The sequence below is a fragment of the Dipteris shenzhenensis genome, chromosome 26 (assembly GCF_047967505.1).
Source record: "Dipteris shenzhenensis isolate YYH24624 ecotype China chromosome 26, Dip_SZ_1.0, whole genome shotgun sequence".
NCBI lineage: Eukaryota > Viridiplantae > Streptophyta > Polypodiopsida > Gleicheniales > Dipteridaceae > Dipteris > Dipteris shenzhenensis.
In genome coordinates this window covers 39,679,585-39,697,135 of record NC_141621.1, presented here as the reverse complement: position 1 = coordinate 39,697,135, position 17,551 = coordinate 39,679,585, and the positions used below count along the sequence as shown (strand labels likewise).

At 46.3% G+C, this 17,551-nt stretch overlaps 1 protein-coding gene across 1 annotated transcript in view; it reads left to right on the top strand.

The window, feature by feature from the left end:
• Nucleotides 1–17,551, top strand: part of LOC147885057 (protein MID1-COMPLEMENTING ACTIVITY 1-like) — a 61,064-nt gene that overhangs the window by 32,710 nt on the left and 10,803 nt on the right. Inside the window, exons 3-4 of the mRNA XM_087397469.1 lie at nucleotides 308–417; nucleotides 4,953–5,024. Of these exons, the coding sequence (XP_087253595.1) occupies nucleotides 308–417; nucleotides 4,953–5,024 (182 nt within the window). The remainder of the gene's footprint in view (nucleotides 1–307; nucleotides 418–4,952; nucleotides 5,025–17,551) is intronic.

The window sequence follows — 17,551 nt, the reverse complement described above, 5'->3', positions numbered from 1 at the left end:
GTGGTATCCAAACATCACTTTGCTAAAAAACTGAAAATGCAAACGTGTTTAAGACAGTGGCTTTCTTGACAAAGCATGTGCAGGGCACCTATTCCATGTGAACATGCATATGGTGAATGCAAATTTATATAATTTGTTAAGGGTTCTCTCTCTTCAGCTACCCAAATTTATCTGTGGTTTTGTTCTTTATGCTATACAATAGAGTTGGAGAATCTATTAAGAGGAGTACATGTGATATTCAAAGTAACTGTCGTTAAATTGGGTTTCTGTCGAGGTATGCTACTGTGACATTTGTGGACATTTTCAGGCAAGAAGTAGTATCATCCTTGAAGCAAGAACCTTCAGCAAGGAAGACGTTTGAACACTCGGAGACATGGCATAACAGTCTTTATGATTGCTGCATGGATCCATATTTATGTAAGTGCTAGCTGCTGTTATACTCTGGTCTGCTGAAGGTACATTGGTAATGTATTTGGGAGGTAGGAAAATAGTTGTGCATATGTATTCACACATTTTGTAACCATTCAGCACATGCCTTATGTCAATGGACTAAGATGAGAAGCTTGTTAGAAAAACTTCAGAGATGTGCCAAGCTTCCCAACCCTTACCCATGCAGCTGAAAATATTACCAGAATGACTCACACTGAGGTTCATACCAATAGGAGATGTGTGTACAGAGGTTGCAACCGTAAACATTTACAGATATAGCAAAATGCACCAAGCATGTAGGCAGTAAAACAACATGTATATAAACCTCCGTAAAGATGGACAATATCTAATACAAGCTATGGCAAAATACCCTCCAGATGTTACCTCACATCTGCAACAAGTGTGCTGCTAGATGTGTATCTCAGATGGGGAGTGTCTGCTCCTTCTCCTACTGGTTCGTCTTCTGTCGCTTCATGCTCTTCAAGATCTTCAGTGGCCAAGCGGATAGTCCCCTAACTCCTCAAGGTGGTGTACCCAAATGAGGGGATCTCCCATCTACCCGACCTTTTGGTTCCCCCCCCCCTCCCCCCCCTCTCCTTTTCCTGGCGACCTGTAATCCCTGGCTGACTGGACCTGCCTCAGCGGACCATCCCGGGCTATTTATATGCCCTAAGTCTGCACATTAGGCCTCTGTTGCTGGGCCCTGTCAGCCCAAAGGCTGGCTCTTGGCTTGCATCACATCTACCCTCATCCAGGGTCATATCTATGCCAATTATCAGCATCGTGTTCTTGTTTTATGCAGGGGCCCAGCCCCTAGGTCTGCTCCCAGCATGGCCTGGTTGGCTGGCTCCAACCAGCCCAACCAGCCCTCTATCTAGCCAACCCTGCTGCTGCACTTCCCGCCATCTTCATGGGCTTGTTGCAGCCATCAGCCTGCCCACAACCCCTGCCAAAGTCCTTGCCATTTATGCGCCTGAACCCCAGGATAACCCCGCTTTTTTGCTGCTGCTGACTCGCCTCCTGCCAGGCCAGATCCAGGGCCTGATATCCCCACCACCTGTTCCCAACAGATGCGCCATCTGTTGCAGTCTTCTTGGCTTTTGTCTGGAGCTCCACTCAGCCACACATCTGCTCCTAGAATTGCCTCTACCAGTCGCCTCACCCACTGTGCTGATCTATGCTCCCAGAATGCTCCAGGTATTTCTCTTTTCTTTGTCTGATCCTTGCCCATGTGGCAGCCATGGGACTGCCCATGTGGCAATCTCACAAACCCCAGGTTCACCCCCCCAATGCTCTCCTCATATGGGGGCTCACAGACGGGGAGGTGACCTCTATATTTCCAACACTCCCACTTGTTGGTCAACATACGAGTGACTCTTTCTCGGCCTGGGCCTTCCACTCTTGGAACTTGGTGAAGGCTTGAGACTTCTTAGCAATGCAATAAAGCCTTGTCATTCTGCTGAAATCATCAATAAATGTGGATAGGATCCTGAGAGTGACGTTGTAGAAACATTTCCACATATATTTGAGTGTACCCACTCAAGTGGAACTTTGGATCGCTCCTTAGCCTCCTTTGGGAAAGCCTCCCGGTGTATTGGTTGCCCTCCATGCAAGCTTCATAGACTCTAACACTGTTTGCAATATGTGGAAGTCCATCCACAAGTCCTGCTGTTTTCATCTCTGTGTTCCATAGCTCACATGCCCAAACCTTTCGTGCCCAAAACTTTCGTGCCACAACTTTGAATTTCCTTCATCTGATTGAGCCATCATTCGCACGTGACTGTTGGGGACACAAGAAGTGCTCAATTGAAAGGAATCAAGAGCATTCCAGTTACAATGGATTCAGTTGAAGAAATGGTTCTCACTACTGTTCTTTACGTGCCAAAACTACACAAGATTTTTTTCGTCGACCAAATAACAAAGAACAAGATGGAGGCTGAGTTCGATATGGAAGAGTGCTGATCCAGTCAAAGGAAACAGGTAAAGTACTAGCAAGAGGAAAATGTGCAGGTTTTAGTTCCTTGAACCAATTCTTGTTGTTGGACATGTGTTTGGAGGCTCTGCTGTACGTGTATTGCCCATCACTATCCTCACTCACTGTGTGACCTGAGTAGCACTCAATGACTAGAAAGAGCTCCTCTTTCGCCATGTTCGCTGAACCTGACTTTGACTCCTCCCGGGGCTTGTTTCCTTCCTTTCATCCTTCTTCTTACGGCAGTCCTTCGCTATGTGGCTTGGCTTCTCCAAGTAGACACATTTTCGATCCGGGTTCATCTTCTTCTTATCTCCACTATCATCTGACAAACCCCCTTTTGAATCATGGTCGTCTTTAAGCTTGCCTTTTCCTGGCTTAACCATAGTCACATGAAAACCAGTTTCGTCCTTTTCGAAACCTCGAAACGCGAAACAGACGAAACGTTTCGAAATAGGACAAAACGCTCTCAACGAAACCTTTGTTTCGCCCAAATCAAAATAAACGTTTTTGCCCCGTTTTTTCTAGAATCCAAGGTGTTTATGTTTTGAATTTCCTTTTAGTATCTTGACTTTATATTTCTCTTTGTTCACTCTAACTTAAATAGAACATATCTTTTTGTACCTATAAGGGTATATATTAAGTATCAATTCGAAACCTATCCATTTCGTCTGACAACACAAAACGAAACGAAACAAAACCTGTCGAAACAGTGAAACGGCGAAATAGACGAAACATTTCTTGTGACTATGGGCTTAACCCTTTCTGCCTTTACCTTTTGCAAGGAAGGTCTTGTCAATAGATCCGTTGAATTTATTTTCTCGAGATACTTCTTGCATAGAGAGGGGGCAACCGTTGCCCTGCAATAATGGTCATGATGAAACTTCTTTATCTTGGGACCATGCCAAGCAAGAGCCTCACAATTCGGGCTGAATCTTTCTTTCGACCGAATGCTGAAAGTTGATCTCTTATCACCTTCATCTTGGTGGTGTGCTCTTGAACTGAATCCACCTCGTCCATTGTAAACTCTGTTTCAAGATCGAGGATCCTTGCAGCATTGTTCACTTTGTACATGTCTTTGAGGATGGTAGATATACAGACTGAACTGCCTGGATTTTTACTGCCCAGAACTGCCCGACTTTTGCTGCTCTAACGTGCGTTTGATTCTTGAGAGAGGCCCCTACTGCCCAGGCTGTAAATGAGCCCTGGCAGTCCATTCTACATGCTGCATTTCTTGTGTTGTGCCACACAGAGCTGCTATGGGTCATTGCGGCTGTTCCAGATCTTGTTCCAGGTGTTTCCAGTCCTGCAAACCTGCTGCAAACTGTGTGCAGTCTATCCGTCCAGGTATGCCTACTCCTACGGTGTCTTGTCCCCTTGTCCTTCTCATATGAGGGCTCACAGGTGGGTCAGTGACACTCCAATAGGAAGCTCATCACTGCCTCAGCTCTAACGACGAAGCTAGGGCGGCATGATGGAGTGAAGTTAGGGTAGGGTAGCAAGGAGTGACAGCGGATTGCACTTTAAAGGAATTTGAGAGCAGTAAGAGGCATTAATTATGTTTGTATCCCTTATTTTTCTAAGAGGAGGTAGACTTAGTGGCACTGTATGAAGATCTGGTTAGATAAGAAATGGCCAAACAAGGTCCTCCATCAGGTGGAAAAATATACTTGACTGATGGAGAAAGAGGCTGATCAAGAGTATGAGAGGCATATGAAGGAAAAAAGGAGTCGCCTGATCTGAGGGAGCAGGAACAACAAATCTGCCATCCCTGACGAGGAGGAGCAAGGGACATAGAAGGATCATCTTGAGAAGAGAGAGGAGCATTCCTTCTTTCTTCTTGGTCCTTTTCTCCCAAAAGTTGGACATTGGATAAGTGCTTGGAGAGGTCAGGACTCGAGAGGTAAGGTAGAGAGCATCTAATCCCAAGCTTAACTTCTTGAAGGGTGGGATGCAAGCAAAGATTGTGGTGGAACTTTCTTGTTCCACATCTTTTTGTAGTCAGATTTAGCCAGCAGCTCAGGAGGGGGTGGGATTGAGATGACCGATGAGAAAGTATTCAGTAATTAGGATTCCAACAAGAGGGGGGGTGGGGAGGGCAGAAATGAACCAGAGCGGGCAGCTGGTCATGCAGCAACGGGAGCAGCAGCAGCAGGGAGTTTGGAGGTAATTTGAAGTTCCGTTCTTTTAAAATGCAACTTGCAGGACTTCCATTGCCATTTGATAGCAACCTTGAAGCTCTATAGATTTTGTAAATTCGATCAGGAAGGCGCATACTTTGCTAGGGCTTTGGCTTTGTCCTTGTGAGTTTGCGAAGAGCATACCAAATCATGTGTAGGAATCCTTAAAATAAAGTCAAAGGTATTGACAAGCTTCCAATAGACTATTCCATTTTAGAACATGCAGTCATGAAAATGCTGGAGTATGTATTCATAATGTGAGTTGATTTTAATGTTTTCATTCCGCTTCGCCACAGAGTTTTTCATTGGAAGCAGTATCAATTTTATGGTTTATATCAATTATATTTATTAGTGTTTGTTTTCAATTTCAGGTATATCTACTTGTATGTACCCCTGTGGTACCTTTTCGGATGTAGCAGCATTTGCCTCAGGCGGAAAAGTTAGTGAGTACATATTGTTCCTTTTAACATCTACTGAATAGGTACTTTTAAAGTTTTTGGAGATGGAACTTTCAAATCTCTCTTTCTCAACCCTGAGCTCTGAAATCAAATTTAGAGCTGTGGTTCAGATCTTAAAATTTATAATTCACATGCAAGTTTTGATATGATGAATTTGACTGAGTCGTTTCATGTGTGTAATGAATTTATTTCCAAGTCCTCTTTTTTTTAATCTCTTTTGGAAAAGGTTTTTGTTGTAGCTTTTGGTTCAAATAAAAAGTCTGTCAGTCGAACGCATGTTTAGGTCGCATGCTTGACAGGGTGCTGGCATAAAGGTCACTTTGTATTTCACATTAATAGAGGATAAGTTCATAGTCACCTTGATCCGAGTTTTCTTGACACAAATCAGGATGTTTCCCTTTGGCTTCAGATGAGAAGTTTGTCTCTTCACATTGATGCAGTATTAATGAAAGACAAATGATGTGGTTGTGTCCACACTGAAGATCAGGATCTTTTTTCTTTGAAAGAGGGGAGAGGGGGGGGGGGAAGAGGAGGGGGGGATAGTTTGTGAAAGAGACAGAAGTGACTGCTATGTGCTGCTTCCTACACAAGTTACAATTGCTTTCAGGATGCCATTCTGGTGTCTATAAAGCAGGATTGTTCTTCCTACCCGGTTTTCTCTATTTCAATATAAATTGCAAAATCCAAAAGTGATCTGTTGTTTTGTTCGTCCTGATTTTGGGTGCTTTGAAAATGCTGTGCTGTATACCTATGTGGCATTAAATGTATTGGTTTGCACTCATGGTTGGATGCTCAAGGACTTAATGGGTGCCCTAATCCGCCACACTTGATTGTGTCTTGTGAGTGATTATCATAGGGTTTATTTTGCTTTCACAGGATGGCATGCTCTAGGATTCCTTTAGCTATATGAAGTTTGAACGATGGGTAGGGCTATAGGAAAATAAATGTTGCTTTGCTTTGAAAAAAGGGCGAGGGCTGTGCCACAAAGCATCAGATTGTAATGTGACTCTCAATGTCATTCTCCCTTCCTCTCTGCTCCCACGTCACTCTACTCTATGTCCTTGGGCCCCTTGCCCATCCATAAGTCACCTCACAGAATCCTTTTGAAGATAATGAGGAGCATATCAACAGGAGGTGGCAGATATCGCTGCAACGAAAATTTGCTGCCCTACCACACAATGCATAGAATGGAGGGGACACTGTGGACAGTGGCACCTCTATTGAAGATTTGTATATATGATTGGCGATATAAAGTGACCCTAGATCAGAAAGATGCCATTCTTACTCATCTTGCAAGTCAGGGGACAAAAAGACTAGGCTATGAACTATGGACGCAGGTAGGGTGTGGCTGTCCTCTTCACGACTTGAGCTGAAAATGAAATACTCGTCCTCAAAGACAGTGATAGCTTGGATGAAGAGATTGTGGACTGCTGCTTGACTAGCCTTCTCCTTTAGTGCTAGCCTTTGTCACAGCTGAATCTGCGCTCTACCTCCAGAGTGCTGACAGAAACTCAATATAAAGACATTTGTATAAAGGATGCTCGTAGTTTATATGTGAGAGTATATGTTGATGCTGTGGCCTATACCCATCTTTGGGCGTTGATGATGTTGGTGGATGGTTCTACAGACTGAGTCAAGGACTGACTGGGTCAGCCAATTTGGGCCTGACCAGTCAGTTGTTTTGGGGGCTCTTGGCCCCTATAAAACGAGCCACTTATGGGCTCACTAATTATACATTTTGCTAGCAGATTGGTGCTGCACAAAGCCTGCCCCAAGGTCTTTTACAGGAGCATGTACTGCAGCAAGTGAGGTGGCTATTGGTAGAGATCAAAAGCTCAAAGGTGTCTTCATCATTGGCTGTCCAAAGAGCAGCAAGGAAGATGGATAAAAGGGGGAGATTGTGCCTCATCATTGGCTGTGCTTTGGAGCAGCAAGGACGTCAAGATTCCAAGGCAAGCACGGCCTTATGTGTAGCTGTCCAAGAGGATCAGCTTGGAGGTGGGTGTGTGGGGCAGGACTACGATTCCCAAATAATCTCTCGATGAGCACTCAAGCCAAGTGTTTTGGGAGTGCCACGGAGGTAGGAGAACATATTTTGTGTCTTCAAGGATCCACATCTAGCCAGCACTTTGCTGGTGGAGGATGGCACACCAAACATCTCTCTTTTTGTATTGTGTCGACGTTGTATGGAAATATATATTTGCTGGTTCCACATATCTTGTGCATTGTCTACTTGCTGCACATCTATGCTAATTGCATATTAATGAAATAAGTTTGGGATTAAAATACACCACCATGTGAGTTCCGTCTAGGGTTAGTCTCCGCTGTGTATACCCTTCACTTTCTTTCTAACATCAACATGGTGAATACCAAGAGAACCAAGGGAGGAACAACAAGGAAAGTAACCTTGGCAGCCAAGAAGACTGTCCGCACGAAGAACAGGAGATTGAGAAGCATGTTGATCAAATGCGACTACTTCACTTTGAGGCAAAGGAGGGGGAGACTCCCATGACATAGGAGAGCCTTTAGAGATGAGATGGCACCGGATATCTTTTAGCTTTTTGACTCTTTCAAAGCTAAAATTTTTCATCCATAAATAATGCAGTTCAAGACTCATGGGGGAAATCAGTCCGAGGGAAGTGGGCAAAGTATGTAGCCAAGGAGAAGCCAACAACCAAGAATGTGGATGGGAGAGGACTTACAAATCAGCTCTAAAGAAAGGAAAGAAGACCCAGTCCTGTTGGTTTTACAGGTGTGGAGAACATGTTTGCGGGGATATGAGGGTTATAAGTTAGGATGTTGTGAGAGATGATCCTTCAAGGAAATGATGAGGAGGCGTTACAGATCGGAGTCACTGTTCCAGTTTTGATAATATACTGTGCTTTGCTGTCAATTGGTCAAATCTGACTTTGTGGACATTTAGAGTTTCGATATATTTCGAGAGAGGGAGTGACTTAAACTGTGTTTTAGAATTTTGGTTACAGTTTCCAACAAGCGGTATCAGAGTGTGGTTCCAAATGGAAAAGCTTGTTACGATTCAAGCATTCATCATTAAGTTCAATGGGAAGAATTTTAAATCTTGGTAGTTAGCCATATGGCCCCTATTCATAGAGAAAGGGCTTTGGGGCATGGCCTTTGGTATAGAAAAGAAGTCAAGCAGACGAATGACAAGACTATTGGCATGATTGGTAGAGCTTTGGGACCTGACTAATAACATCACGTTGATGTATTGAAGACAACAGCATAGAACTAGAATATGCTTGAGATGCTGTTTGGAGCAAAATTGAAGAGTTCGAAGATGTTTTGGAGCAGAAATTTCTGGTTTACACATGGTTGAAGGAGCAAGTTTGGGTACACATCAGTCGAATGCAAGCTATTCTAAAGCAGTTGCATGCACTTGGTTCGAGGGTGGAGGACGAAGATGCCAAAGCAATCTTACTTTCAAGTCTACCCCCATGATATGCTAACTTGGTCACAATATTGTAGGTAAGTTCATAGACCTTGGATTGTAATGACATCGTTTCAATGCCTTTTGAGTGAAGAGCATTACGGTTTTTAAACCTTTCAAATGTTTTATAGTTTCCTGTGTAGGCCTTGCCTTGTGTGGGTGGTCAAATTTGATTGTTGGCGTTGCCCTGTGTGGTTGGTCAGATTTTATTACTGGGCCTGCACTGTGTGGGTGGCTAGAGTTCATATTTTGAAGCTTGGCCCTATGTGGGTAGCTCAGATATTTTCATCTTGTACCTAGCCCCTTTTGGGCAGTTTGTTTCTATCGTTGTTGGGCTTTGCTCTATGTGCGAGCTCAACAACATCATGTTTTGTTCCCCTACTCAGTTTAAGGGGTGGACTGTTAGGAATGTAGCCCTCGTATTGTTTTTTTGGTAGGTTTACCCTCGTATTGGTACCTTGGTAGGTTCAGAGCTGACCATTCTTTCGCAACATGGCAGTATGAAATGCATGGGAGGTTTCGGATCCATAGGGAAGGCGGTGTCGAGCTGTGAGATGGTAGTTCTTCCTTTTTTTTCTTTTGCAAGAAAAATACTTCATTAAGTATGAATAAAAACCGCGTGCGAGAGTACATCATGTCAAGCATGAGAAAAAACAGCTCGGAATGAGCAAACAAAAATCCCAGGTGGCGGCTGAAAATGCCACCTCATCCCTGAAGGAGAGTCAGGGAAGAAAGGACAATCCTTCCAGATTCTGAGAAAAGCAACCCTCCTAACAGTAGCAGTCCTGGAGGTTCCCTGTATGTTCGCCCAAATGGCCATCGAAGTGTGTATAGTATCTGCCTAGATACTGGCCATAGTCTGAGAAGGGTGAACCTAGGAGTCCTCCAAAGCCTCTGTACATGTGGATCTCCAAATATGCCATGCTGTGACACTAGCCAGAATCTCCCAAGATGTGTCTATAGAAGAGTGGGGAGCTCTGAATGGAGTAAATGGAACATTCCGGAGGGAGCATGACTCCACAAGATGTCGTTGAACAAAGAAAGCTGTGTTCGTGCAATGTCTCTCGAAGAAAGCCTGTGGACCAGTGAGTGACAATCAAGCAACTGATCCCCAGGTCATGAAAACGGGTGCTCTATGAAAAGTGCAAAGTATCCTAGCAACACCCTTCCAAACCGTCCTCGCCTGAGTGCACTCCCAAATGCAGTGCTACACTTACTCAACTACTGAGTGGCATGGAGGACATGTAGGGTCAGCACGGAACCTGGATCTCCACAGGTTCACTGCAATCCCTCCATGAATAGTAAGCTAGATGAATAATGTGATTTTCCTATTCTTGAGGGATTTCCAAAGTCTCCTCCAAAAGTTTTTCTGCATCTTTGCAGAAATCTAAAAAAGTATCCCAATGAGGAGCTCTAGAGGGCCTCCAACCTCTACAACTGAGCTGGAATCTCCTGGCCTTTCTGACTGTGTAACGAAAGAAGGGGATGCTCTTCTCTCGGTGCCGTGCAACTATCCACTCCCATTCCCTTGGATCCCACTGCAAGGATCTAATAGGGGAACCTCCATACAACCAAAGCCTCCAAGATCCAATAGCCAGGAGAATGGGGTCTGGATCAAGATACCACTGTGAGTCTCTACCCATCTCCATGTATCGTGCAATCCTAACAGGCTGAAAAGGAGCCTCCAAAAGAATGTCCTCTGAAGATCTGTGGAGTTTACCTCCTGCATGAACCTAAAAGACAAGGGTATCCTCATGTGCATCCCGCAAGCTTATAACCTGACCTGCAGAGGGATACCTGTCCTTGAAAAATCCCCCAACTAGGTGGACTCAGAAATAGGAAAATAGTATGTATCCATCCACTCCACTGGTATGGCTGCATCTATCTGCTGCATCCTAGCTGCACTTCCTTTGAGGTGACTAATTGAACGAGCTCTGTAATCCTCTGGAAGCATCCTAAAGGCTTTCCAAGCACCCACCATGGATGTAGGTCCCAACTCCCATCTAGACCACTGCATATATAATGTGACATGCCCAGTGATCTACCATGCTCATCTAGTATGCAATCATTCCACATGACGGGCTGCCTGTCAATTTCTTCACGAGAGGAGGGTGGAACTCTCTGAAGAGTACTTCACGCTTTCAGAATGGCAACCATGAGAGGGGAAGTAGGAGATCTGAGACGGGCTGACGTAAAGATCCATCTAGGGCTGTCCATCCAATCTCCTCCTTGAGAAGGTGTGCATGTCTGTATACTGCGTAAGAAAAAATCCTTCCAAGGTTCTTGACCAGGCATCAAACCTCTGACCACCATCTTGCAGAGCAAGGTTGTACACTGCAAGTCTGGATCAATAATATTGGGGCCCCCTTCCTCAGTGGCTAGAATAAGAGTCTCCCAAGTCACCCTGGCTATCACATCTGAAGTGCCGTCTAATCCACTCCACAAAAAATTCCTTATAGGTCTATTGAGCTGAGCGATACTTCTTGTAGATCGGCACCAACAAGAGCAAACAAAGCAGGCTGTAGCCAACAGTACCTAGTTTACAACCACCACTCTGGATGCAAGGTGAAGTCTGGCCGAACTCCAAAAAAGGAGTTTCCTCTTGATGCTCTCCAACACGGGAGCGAACTGCTGTGCTGGAGAAATGCCCACCCCAACCTGGCATCCAAGATACTTGACGGAGGCCCCCTCTAGATCCAAGTAAAGCCAATATCAGCACCCCAATGTGGAGTGTCCTCATCACTAATGGAGAAACCATTGGATTTGTTCCAGTTAATGTGAGCCCCTGCTGCAATGCAAAATAAATCCAAGGCTGTCCTGAAAGAGGTGAGTATCTGTAGAGTGGCATCCAAGAAAATAGCCGTGTCATCTGCCAGCTCATTGTCCAGCAACTCCTCTTCTTGTCTCAACGGAAGTCTCAGCCCAAAAATATCAGCTTGAGCTCTAATATAGAGGCTCATAGCTTCAGCCACAAACAAGAATAAAAAGGGGGCTAGAGGGCATCCTTGTCGGACTGATCTGGATATCTGAAACTTGTCTTCCTTGACTCCACCAATGAATACCTGGCTATGGGCTGACGTGTAAAGAGCAGAAACCCCTCTAATCCACAAATCTGAAAATCCAAAGCGAAGAAGAGTTCCCTCTAGAAAACCCCAATCTACCTTGTCATATATGCTTTTTCAAAATCTAGGAGTAGAATTGCCAATCTATATCTCTCATGCATAGCCCACTCAGAAGCCTCCCAAAATGAGAATATGTTATCAAAACTGCTTTTGCCATGGACAAAGCTTGTTTGTGTGTCATGTATAAGATTTGACAGGATGGGCTGCAATCGCAAGTTGATGGCTTTTGCCAAGATCTTATACAAAGTGCCCAGTAAGGTGTTCGGTCTCCACCGTGACTAAATTTCTGCAACCTCCTTTTGGGATAAGATGAATGAGACCCTCTGAGAGTGACTTCGGCATCTCACTCAAGTCCCAAATGCCCTGCATGACTGAGGTGATGTAATCCCCAATTTGATTTAAAAAAAAATAAGGGGAGGATGTAAGTCCATCTGACCCTGGACAACTACCCTTATGAAGGGCAGTAAGAGCGGTTTTGAACTCTATGTTGGTGAAGCATGCATGCATCAAGTGAGGCCCTCATACCTGTATCCACCAACATAGGAATATGTTGCCAAATAACCTGTCTAGCATCATCTCCGGCTTGTGAATCAGGATCTACAGTAAGAAGGGAGACAATCTACATGATGGCATCTAGATGTGTCTGAAGTATCCCGTCTGAGTCAACAAATTGTGAAACACTCTCTCTACTATGTCTAGGGCCGAGAGTAGACAAGAACTGCTTGTGTCATGACTCTACCTCCACTCTGCATCTAGAAAGACTCTCTTGCGTGAAAGAAAACCCACTCTAGCAAGGGGGGAAACCCTGTCCAACGGAATCCCAATAATCGGCTCCCCTAGGGTAGAGGGTACAAACTCCTCCTCTGTCTCAAACTTTGTCAAATTTGCCAGTACTGCAAAAGAGTCCTTGTAGGAGGGAACTGGCATAGGAGTGCGAAGAATCCCTGCACCCGAGGGAGAAGGAGAAAAAAACCCCCTTACCTCTATTAAGAGGTGAAGTGTGACTAACAGAGGGAGGGGGCTGATCAAGAGCATCAGTGATAGCACCTGAAGAAATGGGTTGCCCCTCTTGACAAGCAGGTGGGGGGACGGGGGCAACCACATCTACGTCTGCAGGAATATCACTTGCCTGTAACTGAGAATGGTCCGAGGTGCCTCGTAGAGGTGGTGGAGTGTCAACAACCTCCCAGGCATCGAACGGGATACTGATCATACTGTGCGCGCTGAAGAAGATGGTCTAGGTCTAGGGGCTGGTCCTGAAGGTCCTGGACAAGAAGGGAATAAACCGTTTGGGCCTTTTCTTCTTTCTTTGGCAATCCGTAGCGAAGTGCCCAAAGGTCCTACAAACCCTGCACTGATCCTGTCTCCTAGTAACCTCAATTGTCTGTTGAAAAAAAGGAACCATCTAGTTGCTGAAGCATAATGCGATCATCTGCACTATCAGTGTCAAAGACGATGACCCTGACTCATGGCACCCCATCTGATCTGACAGCTTCTGCCACTGAAGAGGGCATGCTAGGGAGGGGGGGATCTCTGTGACCAACCCAAAAGTAGCTCCTATGGACGGTAAGAGTCGATGGTAGACTTGAGAAAGGCCGGGGAACTTGATGAAAAGTGAGGTAGCCCTGCTATCTTCCTCTACTGGATCGAAACCCAAAGTGAAGGGTGTCAAAAATATCCTCCTGGAGCTCAATGCCAAAGGACTAGCCATGAGTACTAAACCTAGTGACTCTGGAGAATCAAATACCACCTGCAAGAACCCTCGTCCGAGCAAACAAACATCGGTGAAGTGCCCTGCGAGGTCTCCAGGTAAAGCCAAAAGCATCCAATCCCTAGCCTGTATATCCCCTTGCTCCTTCTACACCCCGCTCCCCCTACCCCGCCTCCCTTTCCCTCCCCTGTCCCTTCCTTCTGCCCCTCCCTCTGCCCCTTTCTTAGCCTCTGCATCACCACCTCCCTCCCTCCACCCCCCCCCTCTTCAACCCTTGACGGAACAAGAGAGAGATTTTCTCTCTCTAGCAACAGGTTGTCAGACGGACAGAGCATCTTCGTGTTCATGTCGGTGATTCCACCTTGATTGCCATCCGGCCAATCCTCAACCGCTTCCACTGGCCGCAAAAACAGTTACCTTTTCCAAAGACGAGCCTCAGCAGCTCAAGACAAACTCAGAGCAAGAGTATGCCACCTCAGGGAGAGGCGGGGAGAGCAGCAAGGGAGAGGGGAAGGGAACAGGGTAGGGAGGGAGAGGTAGTGGGGTAGAGAGGGAGAGCTAGTGGGGTAGGGAGAGAAGGAGCGGGGTAGGGAGGGAGAGGTAGCAGAGAAGGGAGGGGGAGGTAGCGGGGGTAGGGAGGGAGAGCTAGGCAGCAAGAGAGGGAGGTAGTGGAGCGGGAGAGGCAGCGCGGGGGGGACAGTAGCGGGAGGGGAAGGGAAGGGAGCGGGAGAGGCAGCAGCAGGTGAGGGGGCAGCAGCCCAGGAGGAGGGGTTGAAAGGGAGAGGAGGAGGGAGGGGAAGGGAAGGGCTGGGAGGGAGGGGAGAGGGGAGTTGGACGGAGGGCAGCAAGGAGGAGCAGGACGGGGAGCTCAGCAGCTCTTGCACATGTCCTTCTTAGTTGTTTATGTGGATTAATATTTGAGCATCTCATTGGAGACTCGTGTTGTTGTGATGAGTTTGTTAGTCGTGTCAGTAGAGAGTTGTCTGCACAACAGTCATAATAGATGGTTGATAGGTGGTGTCTAGCATATAGTTTATACTTTGATGGAAGCATCTGTCAGTAATTTTTGGAATAAAGCAACAAGCCTCGTCCTAATATTCTCAATTTTGGCTTGATAAGATAGTGTGTTTTGCTTTGAATTGGTAGAATCTATACTTTGTGGGCATTTATCGTTTTGATATATTTCAAGAGTGGGAGTGACATACTGTGTGTTAGAATTTTGGTTCCCATTTCCAACAATGTGGCAGTGTAATCATGGGTGATCCATACCTCCTTCCCCTGCAATCCGAACCACTCCTCTGTCATACGGAGCACTTGACCCCGCATCATAAGGTCGAAGAAATGCGGGGGCCCACTGCACCTCTCTTGGAGCTGTGAAGTTGAATACCTAGAAAGGATGGGAAGGGCTCCCAATTTCTCTAATAGAACCCGCTTTCTAGGGATATAGAATCAGGATTGACATTTTTGGTGCAATGTGGTGGTCATTTGGAACATCAAGATAATTCTAGGGTCCCAATTTTCAGAATTCTCTTGAGAGGGCCTAACCTAGGCGAGGATTTGGTCTCAAAGATTGAGAGAAAACCAAGGGAGTGTCTTCGGCTAGTACTGTCAAAGGTGTGTTCTAAATTGGTGAAGGGGTGGGCCAGGATTATAATGATGAAGTTGCGCTTTGGCCAGAGGGAAAACGAGAGAAGTGGGGTGGGGAAAGTGGGAAGACGAAGCTACAAGGGGGGAGAAAGGCTTGATGATTGGGGGGGGGGGGCAGCTATATTGCTGGGGCATTGGGACTGGCAGAGAGGGGGGAAGAGGAGGGGTAGGAAGGTGAAGGAAGCATGAGGCAAAGGGGAGAGGGTCAGGAGGTGGTAGAGGAGGGAAGGAATGGCATGCGGATTGGGAAGGGTTGCCTCTTGAATCTCGGCTGGGGACCCTGAGGCAGTGGTGGCAGAGAGAGTTTGTCGAAAGGTTGAAAAGACCTCACCCTCAAGTATCGAGGGACATCTTGGGGGGGCTCTCTCTGTCTGCTCTCCCTAGGTGGGGGGGGGGGGGTGGTGAGGGCCTCGCGCCTGTCTGCTGTTGATGCCATGCATGAGATCTACATTTCTTCCCAGTTCCCTTGCTTGGATCTTTGCCGTTCCATGCGAGTCTAAATTTCCTTAGATGGCACCACCCAAGGAGTCTGTGACTCATGCTTCTATCTATCTAGGCCGGGGGTTTGCCCTCTTGACCTCCCTCCATTGACCTTGGTAGGGCTGCTGGTTGTTGGTTGCTCAGTTTGCATTGTGAGGGCAAGCCATCACCAAGTGTCCCATCTGTCTACAGCCGAGGGACTACTTGGGAGGCCTTAAACCTCAACTCTCTAGACAAACTCCCGCCATCCAAGGTCTCCAAAGGATCTCTTGGGTCTTCCGTGATCAGCCTAAGCCGCAGATCCACTCTGCAATGACCGAGGCTATTGTAGGCGGGGACTCCAACATTGTACCGAAACAAGCTCGAATGGAATCAATATGGGTATGTACTCCCACTCCCTTGGAAGCCCCGGGAAACGAAGTGTCATTTGTGAAGGCACATGGTGGAAAGGGAGAGAGAGAGAGAGAGTAGGCCAAAGGAGAGGAAGTGATACTCAAAGAGATACATAATGAAATGGAAATGAAATGACTAGAGCAATGAACCAAAATGAAAGTACTCACATGTAGACCAAAGAGCTTGTAGCTTGATACTTGATTGATTTGACACTAGACAAGTATAGCTTTATATAAGAGCGCGCACAGAGATATGAACACCTATGCATATGGGATAACTCCCAATGTGACACGTGGCATCCATAGGACACGCTAGACTAGAACTCACACTAGAACACACTAAAACAGACCAAACTGACTCAGATTGGCTTCATATTCTAACACCTCTCCATGAAGGCAAGGTGAGAGACTACTGGAATGGAACCAAGGACATAACATGACAGTGTCAGGACTACTAAACTATGCAATGTCCGAACTAGACATGGCTTCCATGCCAACTCAAAGGCTGAAGTCTGAGCATGGTTCAGAGGTCGGACTGAGCACTCCTATGGTTTTACGTCCCAAACATGACCTGGAGGCTCATGTCTTTGCATGGATGCATGAACAACTCAGAGGTCTAGAAGACCAATGCACCAACATCTTGGAGCTTATATGCCAGGCCTGATAACTAGACCCTATCACTGCCAATACATGGCTCCCATAGTACATCTCCAGAAACGTGGAGTCACACACCATAAAAGAAATACATCATTTTAGAAGGACAATCCAAGGCAGAGGACCTTTATTGACTGTTCAAACATTCATTTTAGAGGGGCTACTCAAGGCAGAGAACCTTTGACGTCAGGTTTACCAATGTACTGTGGGATTCCAAGCAGTACGGAGGGCTGGTACAGACCTGTTGTGCACGATGGCAGGAGCAGCAGCAGTTGGTGGCAGTCCTATGGGCTGGTACGGGCTTTGTATGGCTCTGATGCAGTATGGATCAGTCCGTACTGTTCTGAACAGTCTATTGAACCATATGGCCCTGTACGGCCTGCTTGCAGCAGGCTGTACGGCCTGTTTGCAGCTGATGTTGAGGCTAAAGGAGCGGCCGATGGTGAGGCATAGGTTCTGGCTGAAGGTGAGGCATTCCGGGATGATGGTCGATGTAGATCACCTCCTCCAAAAGCTTCAAACAATGGTGAGGCTAAGGGAGGGGAACTCTACCTTGTAGGGGAGGGTAGCTTCCATTTGCAGGCTTCTCTCATCCTCTACGTAGAGCAAGAATGGGAAGGTAGGAAGGGAGGCTCTGATACCACATGAAGGCACACACACACATATGAACACCTATGCATATGGGATAACTCCCAATGTGACACGTGGCATCCATAGGACACACTAGACTAGAACTCACACTAGAACATACCAGAACATACCAAATTGACTCAACTTGGCTTCATATTCTAGCAATTTGGAACTGCTACATAGGGTGTGTCATATCCAAATCATCAACTATGAAACCATGGTACCATGGTATGAAGGACACTAGATGCAGCTAAGAAAAGAGGACTCCGCTCCACAAAGGCTTGGGTAGTGTCGAGGGAACTCTCAGCTGGAGAAGAAAGACGCCTCTCCCATACATGGTGATGTCTTGGATATGGTTACCCTTACACACAAAACTCAATCTCCAACTTGGCTCCTGGTGGGCTTGAGCCTACAATGTGGCCCAACAT